Source organism: Electrophorus electricus, chromosome 12 (genome assembly GCF_041902795.1).
Source record: "Electrophorus electricus isolate QZ-2024a chromosome 12, ASM4190279v1, whole genome shotgun sequence".
In the NCBI taxonomy this organism is placed as follows: domain Eukaryota; kingdom Metazoa; phylum Chordata; class Actinopteri; order Gymnotiformes; family Gymnotidae; genus Electrophorus; species Electrophorus electricus.
Window position 1 is genome coordinate 23,722,965 of NC_137508.1, and position 22,530 is coordinate 23,745,494.

Below are 22,530 nucleotides of genomic sequence, written 5' to 3' on the forward strand. Positions count from 1 at the left end.
GACACCGTGAGCCTCCTATCATTTGTTTACAATTTGTGCATCTTTTTCTTATTTTGAGTCTGATTTAGCTGTGGCATCAATGTCTATGGCAATATGAGTTTGTGATTTTCTTGGGCTATACTGTTGTTCAGTGTTATTACTCTAAGCAACATTTAGACTCCAGTACGTCACAGAACATCACTACAGCTCCTCTCCACTACCACAGTACAGACAGTTTTAAATGCTACTTTCAGTAGCTTATATGACAGTTATCCAGCATGTGTTTATAACCATGTTTCCGCCTGTGGAAATTGTTACAGGTCAGTTGTCTGTAGGGGGCCAGTGATTTCCTGCTTGAGGCCTCCAGAAGTGCTTGGGTGCTTGGATCCAGTCTGGAAAAGTGCCATGGTCACATCATGGATCTCATTTGTATATCCAAGAATGGATTTAAATACCGGAGTTCTAGACCACATTAATCTATTTCTGTCCTCTTAATTTGTCATTGGAACAAATGTACGTGGGTAGAATACTGCTTCAGAAGTAGACACTGGTAAATTACTGAGATGAACAAGGCGCTGTTGCGCACTGCAGGAAATCCTCCCCTTGTCTGCTAAGAGACGTTTGTCTGTTTTTATTTTCTCTCGTTATCCAGAAACATCCATTTATCTGTAGGTCTCCTATTTTGGTGTTCACATTGTAAATATTTCTGCTGTGGTCAAAATCATAGGTGAAAAAAAAATTGCTTTACATAAAAAGCAAAAGGTACTTTTGCATAAACTGTTATCCTTTCCACCTAAAGCCACAAACTATTTCTCATTTGAGAGAAGCAGGTGTTGTTGGTTTTTTTTTTGGTTTTTTTTGTATTTTTTTGTTCTTGGTATAGTCATGTTATGGCTAGTGTTGTTTTTGTTTTTCCCTTTAGTTTTGTTTTTTTTTCACCCTGTTGTCCTTTGGCAAGTTAAGGGAACCGCTACCTTGAAAACCGTTTGCATAATCCCTCCTATGAGTTCCTTTTATAACATTTTAACCCTTATTAGCTCCATATCAGCTATACACACACACATGACTGTTTCCATCCTGTGGTTTGTAGTTATTTTTCCCTGATTGCAACTTCTGCTGGAACTGCTGAGAACATAAATGTAATTATTTTTACTCATCCTTTTTATGTAATCTATATATGAATGTTCTACATGCTGACTCAAAGAGAGAGGAAAAAATACCCGGGGATTGTGCTAACGTGCGACTGGCTTTTTGTTATGAGCACCTGAAATACCACTGTAAGAGGAGATACTTTGGGCTACCAGACTTTGTGTCGGTTAGCACTTCAGCAGGACATGCGGTGTATTATTGTATGCTGCAAGACCCAATAGGGAGAATGCATAACAGCATTACTGTGATGATAAACCAGTTACATAAGGCACCTGGAAATCTTCATAGTTCACCCACTGAACCACGGTCACTTTGTTACCAAAAGGACTGATGAGGGTATCTGACGTAATGATTTTAGCATATGTCATGGTGATGTATGAACTCATAATTTTATTAATGGAATGTAGTCTTTTGAAGTGATACCTTGCTGTTTATGAATCTGTGTGTTTGTTTTTTTGGTGGTTAATATCAGAATGTGCACTGGGATCCATATCGGCTATGAGCTTATACATGGCACTAAAAATGCTGGTGTCGGATTAACACAAGTGCTGTTTGTATGCAACAATCTTGATACTAGTAGACACTGTAAGAGTTGATTGAACAGCATACGTGTTAAGACAAGGGGATTTTGTTGCGTGTCTTAACTACCACTAAGTACCACTACTTGAAATTCTGTCCAGGAAATGAAACTTAAGGCACTGCAGTGATGAGATGACAACATGAATGTTTCTTTCCACTCACTTGAAGACAGTCATGGTGGATTGATGTCACAGCCTGCCTGGTGTACCATGATTTATATCAGCAGTCATTACTCGGATGTGAGAAGGGGGATTTGGTTCAGGTCCTTCTTTCACATTTGGGCACATAAATAATTCAGGTTATAAAAAAAAGGTTCATATGTGTTAGCATAGCTTGTCATTACAGCTCATTTAAACTGCAGGCTATCTACAATGAATGTTAGGAGCTCATATTTTTAATGTTATTAGTAGAAGCATTAGTAGAAATGCATATATGCAGCTAGACATTGTACAATGACATCACCAAACAATTATTATACAATTGACGTCGAACAATAGACCATGTGGCTTCTTTTATTTCATCGAGGGATTTTTTTGTAATGTGTTTTATATTCCAGTACAGGTATGAAAAATGAAAAGAGAAAAATAGGAAATGAAATAAGAATCTAAGAATGCCACAGTGAAATTTGTGTTTTTTTCCTTTGTGATTGTGTCAGTGTGAGTCAGAGAAGCCTGGCGTGTTTTACATTTGATCTATACACATCCCAGACACTTGCAGGGGACAATCATGCAGTTTTACTCTTGCGTATCTGTAGAAACAACCTAGTTCTGTCCCATCCCTTTATTATAAGTGAGCTTTATCCAAGTCTTAAAGAAAGTTAGAATGTAATGTTTAAAATGTAATGTGTAATATAATTAATAATTACCCTACTGTTTCACATGTATTTATGCATATAATTTATGTTGCATTGCTGTGTCACAATGTGTCTAAAGTCATGCATGCACTTGTCTATTTGTCATGTTAAATGCACATCAGAGATGGAGGAATGCACTTTCATTCAGCAATACTCTGTATATTCTAAATGACAGTAAAGTTCACTATGACTTTGATTTTGACTACATAAACATGAGCATGCTAATTAAATCTTAATAACAACTTGTCAGTCAGAAGCTGTGTTCATTTTCCTGTTTAGGAAAAAAAATGCCCCACATACATAAGAAGCACAAATCAATACATCTAAAAAGGTTGTGTGGTCTGAGACATGTACTCTGTTCACTGTTCTCTGTGATCTCTGTTTACTACTAAAGTGTTAGTATTATGCAGTGGGTTTAAAGTAACAGTTCAGTTTGCTGTGAAGATAAATATAAGTGGTGCAGATAGTCCGGTCTAGAGGATTCAGTCACACTTCAGGTAGCTTATTTAACCCTTTAAGTAGTGCAGGCAATGTATGTATAATTATTTGTTCATTTAAGATATTTCATTCAATTTTTAAATTTTATCTTTTTTAATATTAATGTGAGGAATGTGATTTTTTTTTTCTTTTTACATCACTTCACACTGCACTGCTTTGGCAAAATTGTATAATCACAGTAAATGACAATAAGACATTTTAAATTAAATGAATATGAATATTCTAGAACCACAATAGGAATTCTAGTATGACATATTCTAGAAAACACTCCTCAGTGGATTAAATAACTTTTGGCATCAGCACGATATAAAAAATCAAGATATAAATACTCAAAGTGCTCCTAAAGAATTAAGTATTATACTCTTTCAGGTGGATCATCCAGTAAGTTTTTTAAATTGCAAACTGCCTCTAGTAAAGTCCCATTTACTCTCATGTTGCAGTCATATGACATGAGGAAACAAGAACATGAAAAGCAGAATGGCTGTTTTGCAATAATGCCTTATTTATTCACAGAAGTGATTATGTCCAATTGCATTTAAAAGCATTTTCATCCGTTCCAGTTCCTTATTATGCATTATCGTATACAGGGAATCTTAACTTATATTTATACGTGTTTGTTTGGCAGGCAAGGTAAGTGTATTTGTATTGCATGTCATACATAGAGGTAATTCAGAGTGCTTTACCAAAGAAGAATAAGAGTACTCAGAGTTTAAGGCAATAAGATAAAAGAGACAAATGTGTAATGAAACGAACATTTTATATGAAACTTAAGCACATAAACACAGAAATGTTGAGACCTTCTGGGATCTCAGTAACTTCAGTTGAAAGCTGCCTTGCTGTTATTTGCTCTAATTCTAGGTACATATAACTGACCAGTCTGTACGGACCTAAGGCTTAAGCCATTTAAGGATTTATACACAAGTAGCAACACTTAAATTAGTCCTGTAGCTAAATGGAAGGGAGTGTAAGGAGCTGAGATGTGGGTATTACGCTCACCTGCCTTTGTGCAGGTTCCTAGTCCAGCAGCAATATTCTGAATCAGTCGCTGCAGTCTAATGGTCTTTTTGAGAAGCCCTATAAGGAGACTACTGCAGTGGTTATGCCTACTAGCAATAAAGCCATTTTAGTCTTGACATTAAAACTTTAAAACCAGCTATGTTTTTGAAATGGTGGAAGGTAGGTTTTGTTATTGCTTTAATATGACTGCCCTGGTCTGGGTTTATTATAACCCCATAGATTTCAAACTTATTTTTTGATGATTAAAACCTTAGAGACATGGTAAGTGCTAACCTTAGGCTTTTATAATCTTAGGTGCCAAGTAGAAATATTTCCAGTTTGTCAATTTTGGTGTATCCATTTGGTGTCAATACGTTCCAGTACTTTACTGGAAATAGCATATGGTTCACTCCAGTCAGGCCCTTTTACAAATGCTAGTCATTAAATCTCTCTTAAGAAAGAATAATCTGGATGCATTCCTGTTGACTATAATGTATTTCTAGACTTAAAAATGTAATTTAAAATGTAAGGAGTTGAAACAGCAGGTTTTACAATCAATAACATTAAGTCCAGACACAATAAGTGGGTTATTCCTGTGCAGTGATAGATATGACTTTTTTAATGGGGGATAGTAATTGGCCAGTCTAATATTGTTGATTTTATTATTGAAGAAGGATACAAATTGATTACAGTCGTTAACAGTGAGGAGTTCTGGGGCAAACTGGTGGAGGTTTTCTTAACCCATTAGCAAACAGAGTGTGGGAATGTTGTCTGTTTTGTTAAAAATATCAGAGATTAATCACTCTCTAGCCTATTTAGATTGCATGTACAAAAGACTCTGTTTATAGATGTAGTAGTGGATCTGCTGTTTAGATGACTTTTATGCTAGGTTTAGGGTTACCATGGTGATTTTTACATGCCAAAATGTACAGTGTCAAAAAGACTACATGACAACATGATTTTAAGCTTGTTATCCCAGTTAAGGTTTTCATAAATGAAAATTTTTTTGCACTTGTTTTGACACACATAGCTCTAGTCTGAATAATATGAGTTAGTTTGATATCTAGTTTGATATGCTGGAGATCTGAACATATCAAAGAAAACACCAACAAGATCAGCTAGAGCTAACTTCTTAAAAACTAGTCATGTAATACTGAGAGTGTAATATTGAGTGACTTACTAATATCCACATGCATTGTGTGCCCCTGATAGGGGGTGGGCCCAAAAGGATCAAACAGTGTAATAAGGTCTGAATTGTCCTTTGGCTTAATTATGTAGATTTTGAACTCCTCAGTTAGCTGTCAAATTCAGTGGTGGTGGTTTACAGCAATTCTGTTAAATTATTAACAAAGCTTGCCAAGTATTTTGGAAGCCCGTAGACAGTTTTTGTGGATTGTTGAAAAATGATATTCAAATAAACTGAAATTGACAAATGTTATCTGCTTACTTGTTCTCTTGGTGGCATAGTAGATAGTAACATAATGAGGGGCAGGTTCAGCAAGATCACTCAGACGTTTGGTTACAACCAATATTGCTATTGTATTGCTAACCAAGTTTCATTTAAATACATAAGAAGATCTAAAAACAACTCATGAAAAATCTGTGAAAAAGCTGGCTTTAGGTTATTAAAGGCAAAGAGGAACCCAGCTCTTTATAAATCCCAAGGTCTGATAATCCGGAAAGCATGGGACAACGTTATTCCAGCCTTTACCCTTCCGGGAAACTTGGGAGAGAGGGCACAAAGAGAGTGAGCGCATGGGAGATGAGCGGGGTCGACCCAGCAGGCTGGAGCATGTCACTGTCCCTGGGGCATTGCATGCTGGTGGCTTGAATGGTGTCCTTGCCTGGTCAGAGTTGTGGCTGTGTTGTATCATCATGTTGCTTGTTTTGTGTCTGCAGTGAGTTATCGGGGATGTGCCACAGGGGTGTTCATCAACTGCCCTGAACGTGTTCAAGTGGCTGTTCAACATTGGAACAGATGCCTGTATGTTTTTATGCTTAGGAGCATCAGAGCATGGAGCATCAGTACAAAGACGCTACAGCGAATATGTCCTAAGTATCAAACATCTGGTGAGTAGCAAGTGAGGCACACCAGTGTTAGTATAGTAGGGCGCATGTGGAAAGAAGCACTAAGCATTGAGCTTGTCTGGTGAGAGGACATTTTAGTGCTCACGAAAAAAGCAGAGTCTTCAGAGGGTATTTTTTTGTTTTTGTGAATTATTAGTGTCTAACCACTGACAGTGTAAATAAATGACTAAATCATCTTAATCAGTGTCCAGAAAAACAGTCATCAAATTTCAACCTTAAGGTTAAATCGATTGGAATATTCTCATTATTTTAGCTATCCACAAGGAGCAACTTTATTGAAAAAAACAGGGCTATTCATTTATTTGGATCTGCTAGATTTGCCATACTACGGTTTCAGTATATGAAGCCTTGATATGGCTTAGGCACGCAGAAAACATGCAGTGGAGTATGTCATGTGCCCACACCCACAGCAAATAAATGAAAATAATATTCACATCCAATACAATTAAAGAAGCAATAAGTTGTTTTTCCAATGATTCTTCTTCACATTAAGAAATGGCCATTAGACTGAGGCCTAGTGGCCTGGGTGTTTTAGACATTCTGGACATTTTAAACATGACCTCTTCCATGTGGGAGACCCACTCTATGGAGCATAAATTGGTTAATTTGAAAACTACCAACCAATTTGATTCTTCATCTCATTTGAGCTGTACTTTAGGCCTACAGGAAACAAAAAAACCCAAAAAAAACAACAACCACTTTTTGGCAGTAAAAATGACTTATTGCTCCTTTAAACCAAACCAATGAATAAAAGTTACTACTACACTATGGATGGATAACTACTCTGTTATAGATTAGTTGACATTGGTGGAACAGTACACTGTTAACACATTTGATATGTAATAAGGAACTAAAAACCTTTTGAAGTTGTGAAAGCTTGTAAAAAAACGAGATATAATATCAACAGTGTAAACTAAAAACACTTGACTTTATCGTTTGTATAATTAGCCTTTTGCGTATCATTTTCAGCCTGTCTTCACCTGCTTTAGTCGAAACTCTAACGCCTAAACCGCCAAAGATGATTGTCGATTGCAGTCATAGTAATTTTGTACCTGGACCTGGGTGTTATTACGCAGTTTTAGCGACACATGGAATTAGCTTATTCGTTGATCTAGTCTCAGTATGTACTCCTCGAGAGCTTTATCATCTTTATTCCACATCAGAAAGTCATTGTGAGCTAGTGAAGCTGGTTCGTTTTCAACGTATTACATTAAACACCCGACAGTTTACATTAGTGTCAGTGCGTCTCTGTAGTCTGGAAAATGTAGATGGGCTAAGTGGTTCTCAGCTGTTAAACTTTTGAACTTGCTCTCTCTCTCTCTCTCTCTCTCTCTCTCTCTCTCTCTCTCTCTCTCTCTCTCTCTCTCTCTCTCTCTCTCTCTCTCTGTGTGTGTGTGTACACATTACTTTTGAATACACATTTATATTCTTGTAGTGATCCAGTACATTTATATAATTTAATACTTTATATTACATTATATGTAATTATATTTAAATACTATATGCTATGTGAATACTATATACTTTATATTACATTGGCTTCAAGCTCTGTGTTTGACAGTGTCATATGACTGAACGCTTCTTCCAGGAGAGACCTGGAGATCTGAGGACTTTCCAGAATGAGACTGCAAACATCCTTTCCCCCACAGATCAGCTGATTATGAATTCTCAGTTATTTACACACCTCTCGGCCTGCGCATGATTGAGGCATCTGCGAGGAATAGTTGGGGGAATGACACTAATATTAAACCCTTGTAGTCTTTCCCACTGTACAGTGAAACCAGTGTAAATAAGATGAAGAATGCGACAAGACGATTACGGATTACTTAGTATAGTCATAACTATTTATCTGACCAGTGTCATTCTCAGATTTCTTTTTTCTTCTCTTTTTGAAATCTATGTGAATTCCTGCTGTGCTATCACTCAGATTTGGCCCCCTCTCTCTTCATTTAAAATGAGACCCAAAGCCTAATTTTACCACTTATTTTTTTAAAACTGTCAATTTAGTTGATTATTTGTATGATGATTTATGTGTTTTCATGCTTTTCCAGTGACGTTTCCCAGTGACGTTTATGGATCAGTAGGCTTAAAATGTGCTTTATAAATGAAAACCTCCTTTTCCCCCCATGTAAATTAAACGGTTAAGAGCTTTCAGAGTGAGCACAGGAAGCTTTGAATTCCAAAGAACGGTCCCAGGAATCCCAACAATGGAAAGTGGCTGTAAGGAAAATCTGTCTATGTCACAGCTCTCTCCTGCCCTCTTGTGGACACTTGACTCGTTGCTGTTTGAGTTAGTGTGACCTTTCATATTAGGCGCTGGAAGCTGTTTGAGTTAGTGTGACCTTTTATATTAGGCGCTGGAAAATCCGAGCACAGTACAGAATGAATGTGAATTTTACAGGAGAGCGGCAGAAACGGTGAGATGCCCGCTCTGTGTATGATGATCATTTGTGGTATTAGAATTTGGGTGAACCGCAGCTCTCTCCTGCCCCCTTGTGGACACTTGCCTTATTGCTGTTTGAGTATTAGAATTTGGGTTAGCACTGAGACGATTGTACTTGCTTTGATACTGTAGGGATTGCTGAAAACTCTTCAGAGGAGTGAAGAGGAGGAGGAGAATGGATGGAGAGCCAGGATTACAGACTGAGAGGATCAACTGGGGAGGCTGAGAACCTACACACACACACATACACACACACACACACACAGACTCTCTCTCTCTCTCTCTCTCTCTCTCTCTCTCTCTCTCTCTCTCTCTCTCTCTCTCTCTCTCTCACACACACACACACACAGACTCTCTCTCTCTCTCTCTCTCTCTCTCTCTCTCTCTCTCTCTCTCTCTCTCTCTCTCTCTCTCACACACACACACACACACACACACACACACACACAGTCACTTCGCCAGACAGATGCATAGCCGGTTATATAGCCAGTCTTCTTGAGCTGCATGAATATTCTGTTTCTGTGGCCTGTATGGTCTGCCAAATCTTAGCTATTGCTAAGTATATCAATGTCAGGTTATTGCTTCTTAACGATATACCAAACAGATCATTTTGACAAATGTAATGTTCGATGTATTCTGATAGCCTCTTTACCTTGGTCCTCAGCACATTGTACATGTCACATCTATAATCAAGTCTTATCCTTAACTTACTTGTGCATGAGCTCATGACACACAACTGGCCAGATGTGCAATTGCTTTTGGTTCCTAAATTGGAAGCATTAGTAAGGATAAGAGAGCTGTGATTCCTGTCTTGTAGAGTTTACCTGACTCAGATTCACATAGCCTCAAATTAAAGGATCCAGTCTGCACTTTAACTCTGTAGTCATCATTTAATGTACAGTCCATTGTGCTAGAGTAGCAGATAGAAACATAGAAACTACAACACTGTCCACAGGTACGGGTCTGGGATTTCTGTATGTTACGGCATGAGTCTAGACCCGGTCATAACAGTAGCTTCTATGTTTCTGTCCACTCATGTTATGACCGGTGGTAGCTCAGTTTCATTCTGTGGTAGTGGTAGCTCAGTTTCTGTCTCTATTTCTATGTTTCTGTCTGCTACTGTTTTGACTGGGTCTAGACTCAGGCTGTAACACACAGAAACCTGTACTTTCTGTTAGGTTGCTTTTATTCAATAGGGGAGATGGCTTCAGGAAGTGACAATGCCAAAATAACAAAAAAACAAAACAAAACAAGGCTAGTTAAGAACACTGCACTACTGATTCTCAACACCAAACAAAACACCCCTGGGGCAGTGGGAGCTCAGTGGTTAAGATACTTTGACTAGTAATTGGAAGGTTGCTAGTTCAAGCCCCAACGCAACCATGTTGCCACTGTTGGCTTGCTTGAGGCCCTTAACCCTTGGTTGCTCAAGTTGTGTTCAGCAAGAATTGTAAATTGCTTTGGATAAAACCTTAAGCTAAATGCTATAAATGTAAAAACAATACTAGTTAAGCAAACCAAATGGTTCTCAACATAAAACAAAACACTTCTAGTTAGGCAGACTGAGCTATATATTCAACTCCCTCAGATTTCCTACTACAGAGATATGAACACAAACACACAACACTACTTACTTATAGGTTGTAACTACTTATAGACTGCGTGACACTACTCGCAGACTGCACGATATGTGGTGAACTGCTTTCCTTCCTTCACCCGAAGGTGCAGGCGTTGGAGGAGACAGCAGTGATATCTAGTAGTAACACTTTCAAAAATGGCTTTGTTGCTTTCATGATATATAGGCCCAAGTAACAGACACCCTCAGCGACCTCACATGAGTAATGCAGGAGTGATGATGTCACTAGCTTGGATGATATAACGAGAGGTGTGGGCAGCTTTCAACTGACAATGTTTTTGTTTTTTTTGTATTTCCTCGTGCAGCTCACGGAATGTGTGTTGTTCCTGGAGGCGGAGCTTAAAAAGCAGCACCAGTGTTTGGCACTCAGAAGTTTTATTCACTACTTCATCAGCATCGTCTTTTACAAACTGTGACTACTCACTTGGTTTGGTTTTACAGGTTTAGACATACCCACTGGGAGCACAGACATGCAAATCAGTAGAAAGAGTGAGGAATGATATTTATGGCTATGTGAAATTGGCTATTTTATTGAGTAAAACATTGTTCTATTATGCTATTATAGGGGAAGATTTATAATTGTTTGGAGATGCCCTGTTTCCATATTTCTGTCCAGAGCTAAACTCCTGCTTGTTTTGACAGAGCAATCATGTTGATCTGAATGTGTAGTTAAGTAAAACTGATGTGGCTGGTCTGGCTGAGTCTGAGGCTAACCACAGCCAGGCCAAAAATAGCACCTCAGAGTCCTGCGGTCACACTATTCGATTGTATTTCCTGAGAAAAAAGAAAACGTGCTGATGGGAATAGTGAGCAGGTGATCGACATTACTGGCCCTGCATTTTAATCACTATTCTACACCAGTTAGCACTGGTGAAAGATATTATAATCCTTTCAAGTGAATCAGTGTGCAGGGTGTAAAAAGGTTTCTGTCAGGATAGATCTTGGTGGAATTAAAATCACAGAGACACTAGTCACGATCTTAGATATTAATGGAAATACCTCTCCACCCTGTGTAAAATGAGTCCTGTCCAAGTATCTCTAATGTAAAATTAATTCTGGCTAAGTATTTCTAATCTAAAATGAGTCCTGTCTGAGTATCTCTAATGTAAAGTGAGTCCTGCCTGAGTAGCTCTAATGTAAAGTGAGTCCTGTCTGAGTATCTCTAATGTAAAATGAGTCCTGTCTGAGTATCTCTAATGTAAAGTGAGTCCTGTCTGAGTAGCTCTAATGTAAAATGAGTCCTGTCTGAGTATTTCTAATGTAAAGTGAGTCCTGTCTGAGTATCTCTAATGTAAAATGAGTCCTGTCTGAGTAGCTCTAATGTAAAGTGAGTCCTGTCTGAGTATCTCTAATGTAAGTGAGTCCTGTCTGAGTAGCTCTAATGTAAAGTGAGTCCTGTCTGAGTAGCTCTAATGTAAAGTGAGTCCTGTCTGAGTAGCTCTAATGTAAAGTGAATCCTGTCTGAGTATCTCTAATGTAAAATGAGTCCTGTCTGAGTATCTCTAATGTAAGTGAGTCCTGTCTGAGTATCTCTAATGTAAAGTGAGTCCTGTCTGAGTAGCTCTAATGTAAAGTGAGTCCTGTCTGAGTATCTCTAATGTAAGTGAGTCCTGTCTGAGTAGCTCTAATGTAAAGTGAGTCCTGTCTGAGTATCTCTAATGTAAAGTGAGTCCTGTCTGAGTATCTCTAATGTAAAGTGAGTCCTGTCTGAGTAGCTCTAATGTAAAGTGAGTCCTGTCTGAGTAGCTTCCAATGCCGTTCAGTGCTCCTTCTACAAAGCAGCCTTTTCTCTTTGGTGTTTCTCAAGTTCGTGTCCCAGTGGAAGCTCCACTGTGTGTGTGTGTGTGTGTATGTTACTCAAACAGGTTAAGGCTGAACTGGAACCGACTGTGGAGAGGCAACAGGCAGAACAGGCTTTGCTATAATGACTGCATGAGGAGGCAGAGCAAGTATGACCAGTTTTACTGTACCACAATCCTAAAAGGTAGGACGTAATCACACTGGTTTTTTTAAAGTAATCTTTGTTCTTAGCATATGACTGTAGTATCTGCTTCCCTGCACTGCGTTTTGTTTATAAATGCACCAGCTGATCAGTATTAGGTCTATATTGGTCAATTTCCTGTTCTAAACAGGTGGTCATGGATTGATTGATATTTAGGCTGGTAATATGCACTGATCTACCTTGCAAGATAACTGACTGTCTGGTTACTTCAGCAAGATTGTGAAGTAGTGTGGTTTTTATCATCTGTAAAAATTCCAAATATGCAAATATTAAATGCACAACATACTGGATAACTTGAATTCGGCAGCCAGCATTAATTCGGCAGTCATGTGACTTAGGAACAGGCACTTTGTAAAGAGTAAGAACTTGACAGTGACAGTAGTCCCTGTCCTGGCCTGAGAAATATCCATCTCCTGAGATGATCTTATAAATTGTGATAACATATGCACTACTTTGTCATCACCACATTTTTAAACCACATTTTATTATTGGTTTTATATTCCTCTTTACCTCTTCCCTTCAAACCAATGATCCTTTCACTGACTGGCGTCAGGCTCAGAGTACAGTGGCTGAACTCCAGATGCAGCTGGGCCAGCTAGAAGCAGGTAGAGAGAGTGTCCACACACAGAGGACATGGCAGAATTAAAGGTGCAGTATGTGTGTGTGTGCAACTGCCTATGACTTTTCTCAAATAATAATAATAATATTTATTTATTTAGCATTTAATGTGATGTATCTAACCCTCTGCTCATTAAAGCGTTCAAGAGCTTTAAATTAAGAAATGTTTACACCAGACACAAATAAATTGTATATATTATATAGATTTAAATATATATTGTGTATCAGTGGTGTGTAGTGAATCATGCAAGTTCCCCTTCAGCATATATTTTTATTCTAAATACAGTTATGCAGCCCTCAGTACAAATGCAAATACTGTTCACAAAAGAAAAGTAGTGTGTATGCCACAGGCTGGTCTTTAGTCAGGCATGCCTGTCTTAGTTCATCTTACAAAACTAATCATAACAACTTTTCCCTTCCTGTATTATAGCATTGTAGATGGAGTTGGCCAACCTGACTGAATTATTGTGGGATTTTCATTGAAGGGTAGCCTTGAAAAAGGTTTTCAGTTATGTACACCACAGTCTCAGCTATAGTCAAGATTAGACGTTCACTGGCTATAGCAGTGAGCTTATAGACAGTGACATTTTACTTATAATTAGAAGGGCCAGGCTGCCATAGGCCTGCCCCTGTAATGTAAATCATATGCATGATTGGTCAGATTTTCTTTTGCTAATTTTGCTAATAAACTAATAGACAGATCCACTGTCTATATATCACCAGAAGTGTCACATAGGCACATAAACAGCAGCGAATACCTGCAGTCATACTTATAAACAATTTAGTTTCAGTTCTGTTCTTGGACAGAAATGTGCCCTGTTGTAACCGAGAACATTCATAGTAGCTTATATGAATAGGTTGATGTTTCTGAAATATATTTGCATTATTTTTTCTGTCCACTTTTTTTTAATCATTCATTCTCGAACACCTTAGAGGGTCTGACTCCACACCACTCACCCTCTTTTGCTTTTATGTCAGCCTGCCTTTTCTGATGCAGTCTAGCTTGATATTGTTTCATGTATTTTATAATTTTTGCACAGCTCGGAGAAGCATGAAAAAAAATATGGAAACATATTTTAATCCTAATCAGGATAAAGTAAAAAAAAGAGGCCAGTTTGTATGATACATTATGTAAAATGGTTTCAGATTTGTCCCTTTATGCATACATATGCCTTGAGCTGCCAGTTGGCTTATTTTTGAAAGTTGAAACATTTGCTGTACATAAACTTGTACAAGCAGCCTCACTGGACGAGCAGCCTCACTGTTGTGCTGCAGCAAAATAGCTAGCCAAATGTGTGGCTATCTTAATGTGTGACACCTGGTTAGCGTGGTCACTTGCGGTCATTTGCGGGTCAAGCCCGCTTAGCTTAGTGTTGTCCATTGGCAGCATGTTCGGGTCTCCTGTCTGATGATAGACTGATGATAGTTCTGCACTGAGTCCTCCTGTGCCATTCAGAACTGGAGACATTTGTGTGGAATAAATTATTTCTGTAGTTATTTCACACATCATGATGCAGGTACATTTGGAAAAATAGAGGAGTCTAGGGCCAGGCCACCACTGAACACCAAGCTCCCACTGAACACCAGGCCACACTAGGCCACCACTGAACATCAGACCACCACTGAACACCAGACTACCATTGAACACCAGGCCACCACTGAACACCAGACCACCACGAACACCAGACTACCACTGAACACCAGACCACACAAGACTACCACTCTTGTCCTCTGTGATTTTCCCTGTTTTGTTCACCTTCCCAGGAGTGTGCTCGAGTGCCCCTACTCTTCCAGTTCAATCCCCTTCCCTCTGGTGTTCTCTCCTTTTGATTGGCTTTCCAACAGTTCCCTTCCCTGCTCCACCTCATCTGTACTTGGGTCCATCTAGGAGGTCATAACCTCCTGCAGCATCCTCCAGTGGGTGCTATCTGTCGCGGTGCGTCATCCTGATTGTCCTGACAGGCCTGCTGCCCCGTTACAGTGGCCTCATGCAATGTTAGGGGACGGAGGAACACACAGAGGACTGCACTATCAATTCCCTTTTGATGCATGAGCTCACAGACACCGCTGATTGGCCAGTGTCACTGTGATTGACAGCAGAGATAAATCATGCCACCCTTCTCTCCCTGATAGCATAGCCGGTGTTGCTCTCTCAGACTCCCAAACACAGATGGCCTCCTCTGCTTCACTGTGCCTGGTCCAGCTGATGGGGTATTGCGTAGAGGCTTTTTGACGGACAGGTCAGGCGTGTTCGAACAGAGACAATACAAATACGTACACTCCACCCGATCGCCAGAGACAGAGACAGAGAGCCCTGCCCTGCAGGCACAGTACACTTTCAAAAGAACACAGAAACCACAGATTATTTAGAAGTCAAAATATTGTAGTCAATATTCTTTTATTGAGAATGTAACCGTCAATGAATCACTGTGAAGAAAACCTCCATGTTGTGTTTTTCCAATATTGACAAACAGCCTATGTGATAAATCCTCACATAAAGTTCAAGACTTCTACTATGCTCAGACAAAGACGTGCCAGATTTCAAATGGTACAGGAAAAAAAGGAAATTAAAAGAAAAGGAAAGCTTTGAGCTGCTTGGAAATTTCTTCTCACAGCAAAATGGAGAATCAGCCTATGAGCCATTGCAGTGAAAATGTGATGATGGCTTCTGAAATAAAGGTGCCCTTCTGATGTCTAAAAACAAACCTAATCGAACAATGCCAAATAAAAAGAGATGACAAGGATAATGGTACAGATTTGAAAGCATCTTTATCAAAAGGACTATAGTGCTTTTCCATGATGTAAAAGATTATATACCACCAAAATAAGTGTTTTTATAAAGACAGTACAATTGCATGTTAAGGGCATTTGCTGGTGTTCTTTTTAGATCTTTTTAGACACATTTTCCTTCCACTTCAATCACATCCTTTCCTCCCAACCTCTCAATTAGACATGAAAGATCTTTGTCTGCAGGGTCATTCACTTGCCATTCAAACTTCAGACCTGCAAAACAGTGAGTTTCAACAAACATTCAGAAAACACAGAATTTCAAGAAAGATCCAGTATAAAAAACAAATATCATCAACAAATGTGCCACTTGCTTGGAAAAGAAAATACCACAAAGCAACCATAAATCTTGGAAAAAAACCCCCACAAACCAACCTTGGAACTTTGCTTTCAGAGCTACTTTTGAACTTGCATAGACCATTTTATTCTGCATGCTTGCACTGTCAGGGGCCCTGCATGACAAACAAACAAACACACAAACAAATAAACCTGTGTAAAAAAGTAAGCAATCACAGACATTAACACACACTGCCTAGTCGAACATCACATTCAGTTCTTTGTCAATCATGTCATCAGGAAATTTGTCAGCAGGAAAATCAGGTGGTAACGTTTATTAAGCAAAGACAGAGGGAGCGTCAGTAAAATTTAAATGTATCCAAAGTGACTTACAAAAGTGTTTTGTTATCTCAGCAAAAATAATCCTTATGCCAGTAAATTAGGCCCGAGTACAGAATACTATGAAACTAAAACTGTATCAGCTACTCTGCAGTGTGGATATGTAGTGGAGGTTCATTCCACCACCTTGGTGCTGATACAGAAGAGAGTGTGAGGCATATCTCCTGAGGGGCAGTGGTTTAAGATGAACTGTACTTGAGGCAAAAAAGGTACGAGATGCGTAACAAGGTGTTCAGATAAGAGGGGGCGTGTCTATTTTTGGCTTTGTAGGCAAGTGTTTGCATTTTAAATCTGCTGTGTGCAAAATAGCTCTCTATAATTCTTTGGCTAACCAACAAATTCCAGAATAACATTTAACTTACAATGAGTGTAGAAATAATGGAAAAAAAACTATCTAGTAACTAAGATGAAACTATGCTAATAAACTCTTAATATATCCATTCATAGCAATTCTCAATTTTCACAATCAGAGACACATTGATCTTTTAAAATGGAGTAAATCTGAAGTAGCCTATGAATAATGGTATAGAGGAACAACATTCTGAATAAACCATTACAGGCCAGATATTATTTGGCAAAAGGGACTGATGCTGTGCCAAAAGAACAAAAAAAAGATGATTTTATACCACATGATGAAGACCAGGTCCTGCTTTGAAGACTCCTTGGTTTTGTAGAAGCAGTCGTACAGACAATAGCGACAGTCACAGTCTGGAAGCATACTGATGATCTTCTTGAAGATGTCGGCTTCTTTCTCAAGGTCTTTGATCTTCAGCGAGCACTTGTGGTCCACGACGATGCTCTTCTTGTCTTCGCTTAACCGCATGATGACCAATTTAAATCTCTCTTTCTCTTCACTACCATGATAGCGCACTCTGATTTGTTCAAAGTGTTTGACCACTTCGTCACTTATAGCTACGCCAGAGGCCTGGAGGCAGAGTGGAGAGAAAAAGATGTGATCATTTGACTTAACTGTATAAGACAACCTATTTAAAAACCAGACTGCATTCAAAAAGTAGCTCGTATCCAGTTTGGTACATGAATGTTATTTTTATTGAACCTCACAAGTATAAGGCCTAAAATTATTGCCAGGCTCTCAGCTGAATGGTGTCAAAACCAGAACAAGCCAAATTACAAGTAGAATCACTACTTTAATTAACCATGTCCTTCAATACTTTAACATCAGTTTGTGGAAGGCAATTGTTGGTGGTAAAAGCAGGTTCAGCAGTCAATGTCCAAATGAACAGCAGCCTGCAGCACTTGATGGCTGTAACTGCTCTGTTATGGTTTGATCTTTCTTTGATATTCAGTGTAACCATCGATAAACAGATCGGAGCACGTCTGGGCAGTGAAACTCAAAAGGTAAGACTTCAGGTTGTTTTTGAGCTAAACTTTAGAATATCATAGCAAACACTAATGTAAAGGATTTTTTCCAAAAATGAAGAAAGGCTCAAATGGGCCAACTTCAACAATATTACCATGGTACAGCATAGCCACAATGGACTTAAACAGGAATAAAGAAATTAATCCTCACAACAGTTGAGGCTCAAAAGAGTGGAACCAAACCAACATGCAAAATAACTGCTTTTAAAGTTTCAGATCAGAGATTGTGATGTTTTCAGGTTTTTTTTTTTTGCTTTTTTCATTTTCATTAAAATAAATACAGGTGTATTCAAATATTTTTATGAACACATCCTGTGAGTATAACACACCTATCCTTCTACAGCAGTTTCGACATTCTTTTCTAGTGAAAACAAGTCAAAACTAGTAGGCACACGTCAGCATGCTTAGGTAATCTCATCTCTCTTGAAAGTCCTACTGGGAGGGGTGTCAATATTCCTTCCTTATTGTCCTTCCTCAGATTAAATATATCAATTATCATCAAGAAAACATTTGGAAAACTGTTCATTTAATCGTGGGCTATGCTATTTTTCAAAGTGCCTCCTTTCAGTCAGGGGACGCGCACTTCACGGAGAATGAGAGTTTATCACACACCACTGTTTCAAATGCGAAGAATCATTGCGTAATTTCTATGTGTCAAGAATCTTAGTCAAAAAGGTTCTGTTACTTACCATGTCTCATGCACCTTTGTTGGAGAAGACAAAAAGAGCTCAGTTTGAGAGTAAAAAAAAAAGAATTGCTGCCCTGGATGGGAAAAGAGGACAGAGAGAGAGAGATGAGGTGAAGCAGACGGTAAAGAGCTGAACACACCTCCTTTTGTGCTTTAAAAAATGTCTCTGCCCTTGCCAAATATCCCCTGAGGACAAACCTAGGCTTCTGCAACTTTTAAGTGCATTTAATCACCTAAATGAGCAGTCACAGTTGAAGTTTATCCTATGCTCTTGCTACCCAGTTAAATATGTTTGCTTTTTATGATAAGAAATAATGAATGCAGCCAAATAAAACTGATTACAGGTAATGTCTTCCCAGGTAACTAATAGCCAATAGGAGGCAGAGACAGAAACCACCTCCCATATATGGAAAACCAAATACAGACAGGTTTTTCGACAAGACAATTTCAGAACGATCCTTATTTGGCAAGAGAGACTAAAATGGAGGTAAGGTGTAAGGAAGTGAAGAAGAATTAAAACATGCATAATAGTTACTGTAGCACCTAATATCATAGGAAGTACATCAGGGATACTGTAGTCCTACACTGGTTATTTGATTCAAAATAACTATTGTTTATAATCACATTCCTCACTTTCTTTTGTTTGCCTTTTTGCCTTCATTTTAGGCTTAACAAATATAAACTAATGCTGTTTCATCTGTTAATTTCTTTGGTCGGTAAATAAGTTGTTAACAGTACACTACATATAAGATGGCTACCTGTGTGTAAGAATGCGAACTGTTAACCAGAGCATGCCAAGACAGGTTTTTCCTGGCTGGAAGAATGTTTGCTTGTGCATTCCTTGTGTGTCCTGAGATGGAGGCTGGGCAGCACAGAGAGGTCCTCTCTATACTTAACAAGAAAACAAAAAAACAAACACCCCCCCCAAAGAAATCTGCAGCACGTGTCCCACTAGAGTCTCAAAGGAACATGAGACTCAATTTTTGTGTGGGTATACCTATGCACTCACACAGAGCTTCCTACCACATACATTTAACATATAGTCCTACCCATTGTCAGTCATGTGACAGAGACAGGCAAGTGTTTTACCCAAGAACTTTTACTGGTAAACTATACAGCTCTTGCCCAGGCAAGGATTGAACCCAGTCAGCATTGTTACCCACTATACTACACCAACCATACAATGGTACTCATATGAACTATCACTTTAACCACTGGCATGCTTGCAACACCACCTCACCTGACACTCATTGTGACAAAGACCAAAGACAGCAACCACACCCATTCTTGAACCCAGGTCTCCCTAGCATTCAACACATACTTCAGGCAGCATGGGAACTGTGGTTGCATGCAGCTCCTCTACCACTAACTCACACTCATGAAATACCTGGTACAGAACTGAACACCAGGCACTGAAGTGCTCTGAGACAGAGCATGGATCATGCCTGAGTTGAGGAACCCCAATAAAAGCTCATTTCATACAGATGGCCCCCACCGAGGTCGCTGTTCTCTCGCGCGCCTTTGAGACATGTTGTACGCACCCCTTCACGCGCTTGTCTTGGTGGAGACCTTGTCAATCTTTAAAAAAAAAAAAAAAAAAAAAAAAAAAAAAAAAAATATATATATATATATATATATATGTATTTAGCTTTAAATTGTATTTTTAGTGCTAGGAAATGATGACATCGTAGCTGGCAATCTCATTTTCTTTTTTATTACACTTATAATATTAGGATATTAAAGTGTTTATAAGTGTTGTTTATAAGTGTTATTTAATAACTCCATGTATATTGACTAGTTGATAACGAAGCTAGCAATGCAGCTAACAATAGTCTTGCTGTCAGCAAAAAAAACCCAAACAGAGTAGAGAAACAAATCAGCCAGAACGAAGATGTATACCATCAACATTGGCACAATTACAGGCCTAACAGGCAAACGCTCATCTAATATCTCCCTGGTCAAACGAGTTCCGTTGCGTCTTCTCAAACTCTGGTGCTGTAAATGTTGCTAAAACATGCTTATTTCAAAAGTATGCGGTGATCTTGAAAGTCTCTCGTATTTTGGAGATTTTGTGTTCGAAAATAAGAATAAATTTCACTTGCATTGGCCGGGAATCGAACCCGGGCCTCCCGCGTGGCAGGCGAGAATTCTACCACTGAACCACCAATGCTTGCCCTACTGACTTTTTGACTCTTTCTCCTGTGAACAACTGTGAAACCCACTCTGCGATGCCGAATAAATGTTGCACTGAAGCAGAGGTAATACTTTCAGCTAATATAAGGCGTTGAGTAAGGAGAAGGAATACTGTGCAAGGCCTTGGCTGAAGCTTCATTAAAAAGGAGAAGTTCTGGGCCATTCACTGACGAAGCCCCCAAGACGCATCATCCCCTTTCTTTAATTTTCTTAATATTTTAGGTTAAATGATATATTTCACATTTGGCAAAAATACAATTATTAAAATATGTTGCAGTCAACCCAGGGTGCGAATGGGGAAGAATCTTTAAATGATTGTTTTGAACAGCTGTCCCCAAATTATATTCACATAAACTGTACAATATTTTCAAAGTGTACACAGCTGACAAAAGTTAACTTGCTATGTGTACATGTCACAACATAATATTACTAAATATGAATAACTTTGCAAACCCAGGCTTACCAATGCTGAACTGGCAAGGTCATGTGACCTTCGAGGTGTGAAGACCAAAATGCTCAAATCTCCTGGAGACTTGTGTGGGTTTCTGTGAGTCTTTGTGTCTTCTTAGTCTGCTACTAGGACCTGTGAGACTGTAACTGACGAGACCTGTGACTCATTTCTGTCTGTTTCGATTCTTTTTATGTCTCACGCTCCAGTAAAGCTTGCACACATTTCTTATTCAGTTTTACTGTCAGGGGAACACCAGAAGAGCATATCTCCTTGCAAGCTTAACAAACTCCAGGTTTGATGAATCTAACCAGTTTCAGTTAACCAGTCGACATTCAACATATCTAGACATGTGAGGTCTACTGCTGAAATAACTCCAGCAAAACCTAAAAAACACCCAGTATCTTCATTTAAGATGCAATGTGCTGTTTGCAAGCTGGCAACCCCCCTGAAAACACTTAAAACCTCTATGATTGACTTGACAGGCAAACGGCCACATAAAACAACAAATGGTTCCGCAGCTACCTCAGAGCAGGACAGACCTCACTGATCTCTATGCATATTGTATTTTTCCTTATTCATCTGCGTTGGTGGGGGTAAGTGCCAGGTGCAAAGCAGTCTCAGCCACAGATGCATGGCCTGGCAATGCGTGACTAGGGGCGAAGCATGACGCTATAAATCAGAACACTATAAATCTTTTGCGGTACGCCAGGTGGCACTGCAGGCAATGCAAGGTTCCTTCGAGGATCTTAAGTAGACGGCAAATCGGGAAACTAATGAACTCCTTCTTCTAAAACTGCCGCACCATGTTGTGATCTTGTCAGGCTGCCAGTGCTGAATCCCTACTGGACCATAGAGGAATGTTGACGTCATAGTTTTGCAGTGGGTTTACTGGACAGGAGGAGGGGTTTATATATAGGCGCAGTGTGGCTAGCTTCAACTTACTCTTGCCTGGAGCAGATTAGCTGTGTTGCTATGATGATCTACTCTACTAAAGGGCATCCTTGCGGTATTAGTAAGCCCAAGTTACATCCAGAGCTGCTCACGAACGCTATCATTTTGTGTTGTGGGACAACACAAAAAAACGGTTGCATTGGCCGGGAATCGAACCCGGGCCTCCCGCGTGGCAGGCGAGAATTCTACCACTGAACCACCAATGCTTGAGGAATCCTGATCGCTCCAGAAGATGATCACAAATAAGTGGTCTTTTTTTCCCTTCTGAGATTCAACTCTCTCGTTTTAAGAAATACATTGATTAGTTAAGATTTATTTAGGTTCCTGCTATGTAACTTAGAATTTAGATGGTGTGACTTTCTCTGTCTCGAGTAAGTGCGTGAGTAAAAGCTTTTTAGTGTTGGCCCTAAGATTACATTATATCGAATGAGTCTGTCAAGGTGACATTCTGGTATAGCGTCCTTTTCAAAAAGTGATGTATTTTTGATATCTGTGGCGTGTTGAGAATGCTCGGACGGCTAATGGTTTCCGAGGGTTGTATCTGTGGTAACAGAACTGGTCCGC

General features: G+C 39.2%; 1 protein-coding gene and 2 non-coding genes across 4 annotated transcripts; all 3 read right to left on the minus strand.

Annotated features, from left to right (window-relative positions):
* Positions 1 to 15,203: 15,203 nt before the first annotated feature.
* Positions 15,204 to 18,678, minus strand: cfl1l (cofilin 1 (non-muscle), like). 2 transcript variants are annotated; one of them, XM_081725256.1, is made up of 5 exons: positions 18,605 to 18,647; positions 18,373 to 18,445; positions 16,930 to 17,228; positions 16,004 to 16,080; positions 15,204 to 15,844 (listed from the first exon to the last, which is right to left on the minus strand). In XM_081725256.1, exons 2-5 carry the CDS (start codon positions 18,373 to 18,375, stop codon positions 15,735 to 15,737), a joined length of 489 nt encoding a protein of 162 aa, XP_081581382.1. In that variant the 5' UTR covers positions 18,376 to 18,445; positions 18,605 to 18,647; the 3' UTR covers positions 15,204 to 15,734. The 2 variants fall into 2 exon arrangements, with proteins under 2 accessions (XP_081581382.1, XP_026873129.2); XM_027017328.3 differs by having other exon boundaries at positions 18,373 to 18,678.
* Positions 18,679 to 20,470: 1,792 nt separating this feature from the next.
* On the minus strand, positions 20,471 to 20,541 carry trnag-gcc (transfer RNA glycine (anticodon GCC)). The gene has a single exon. It is a non-coding gene; the product is annotated as a tRNA-Gly (tRNA).
* A 1,560-nt stretch (positions 20,542 to 22,101) lies between these two features.
* trnag-gcc (transfer RNA glycine (anticodon GCC)) lies at positions 22,102 to 22,172 on the minus strand. Its single transcript has one exon. It is a non-coding gene; the product is annotated as a tRNA-Gly (tRNA).
* Between the last annotated feature and the right edge of the window lie 358 nt (positions 22,173 to 22,530).

Coding starts and splice junctions, on each gene's coding strand:
- cfl1l (XM_027017328.3), bottom strand. Junction 16,081..16,929: donor GACCTGGTCTTCATCATGTG/GTATAAAATCAT, acceptor TTTGTCATGCAG/GGCCCCTGACAGTGCAAGCA. Junction 15,845..16,003: donor TCTGAAAGCAAAGTTCCAAG/GTTGGTTTGTGG, acceptor ACTGTTTTGCAG/GTCTGAAGTTTGAATGGCAA.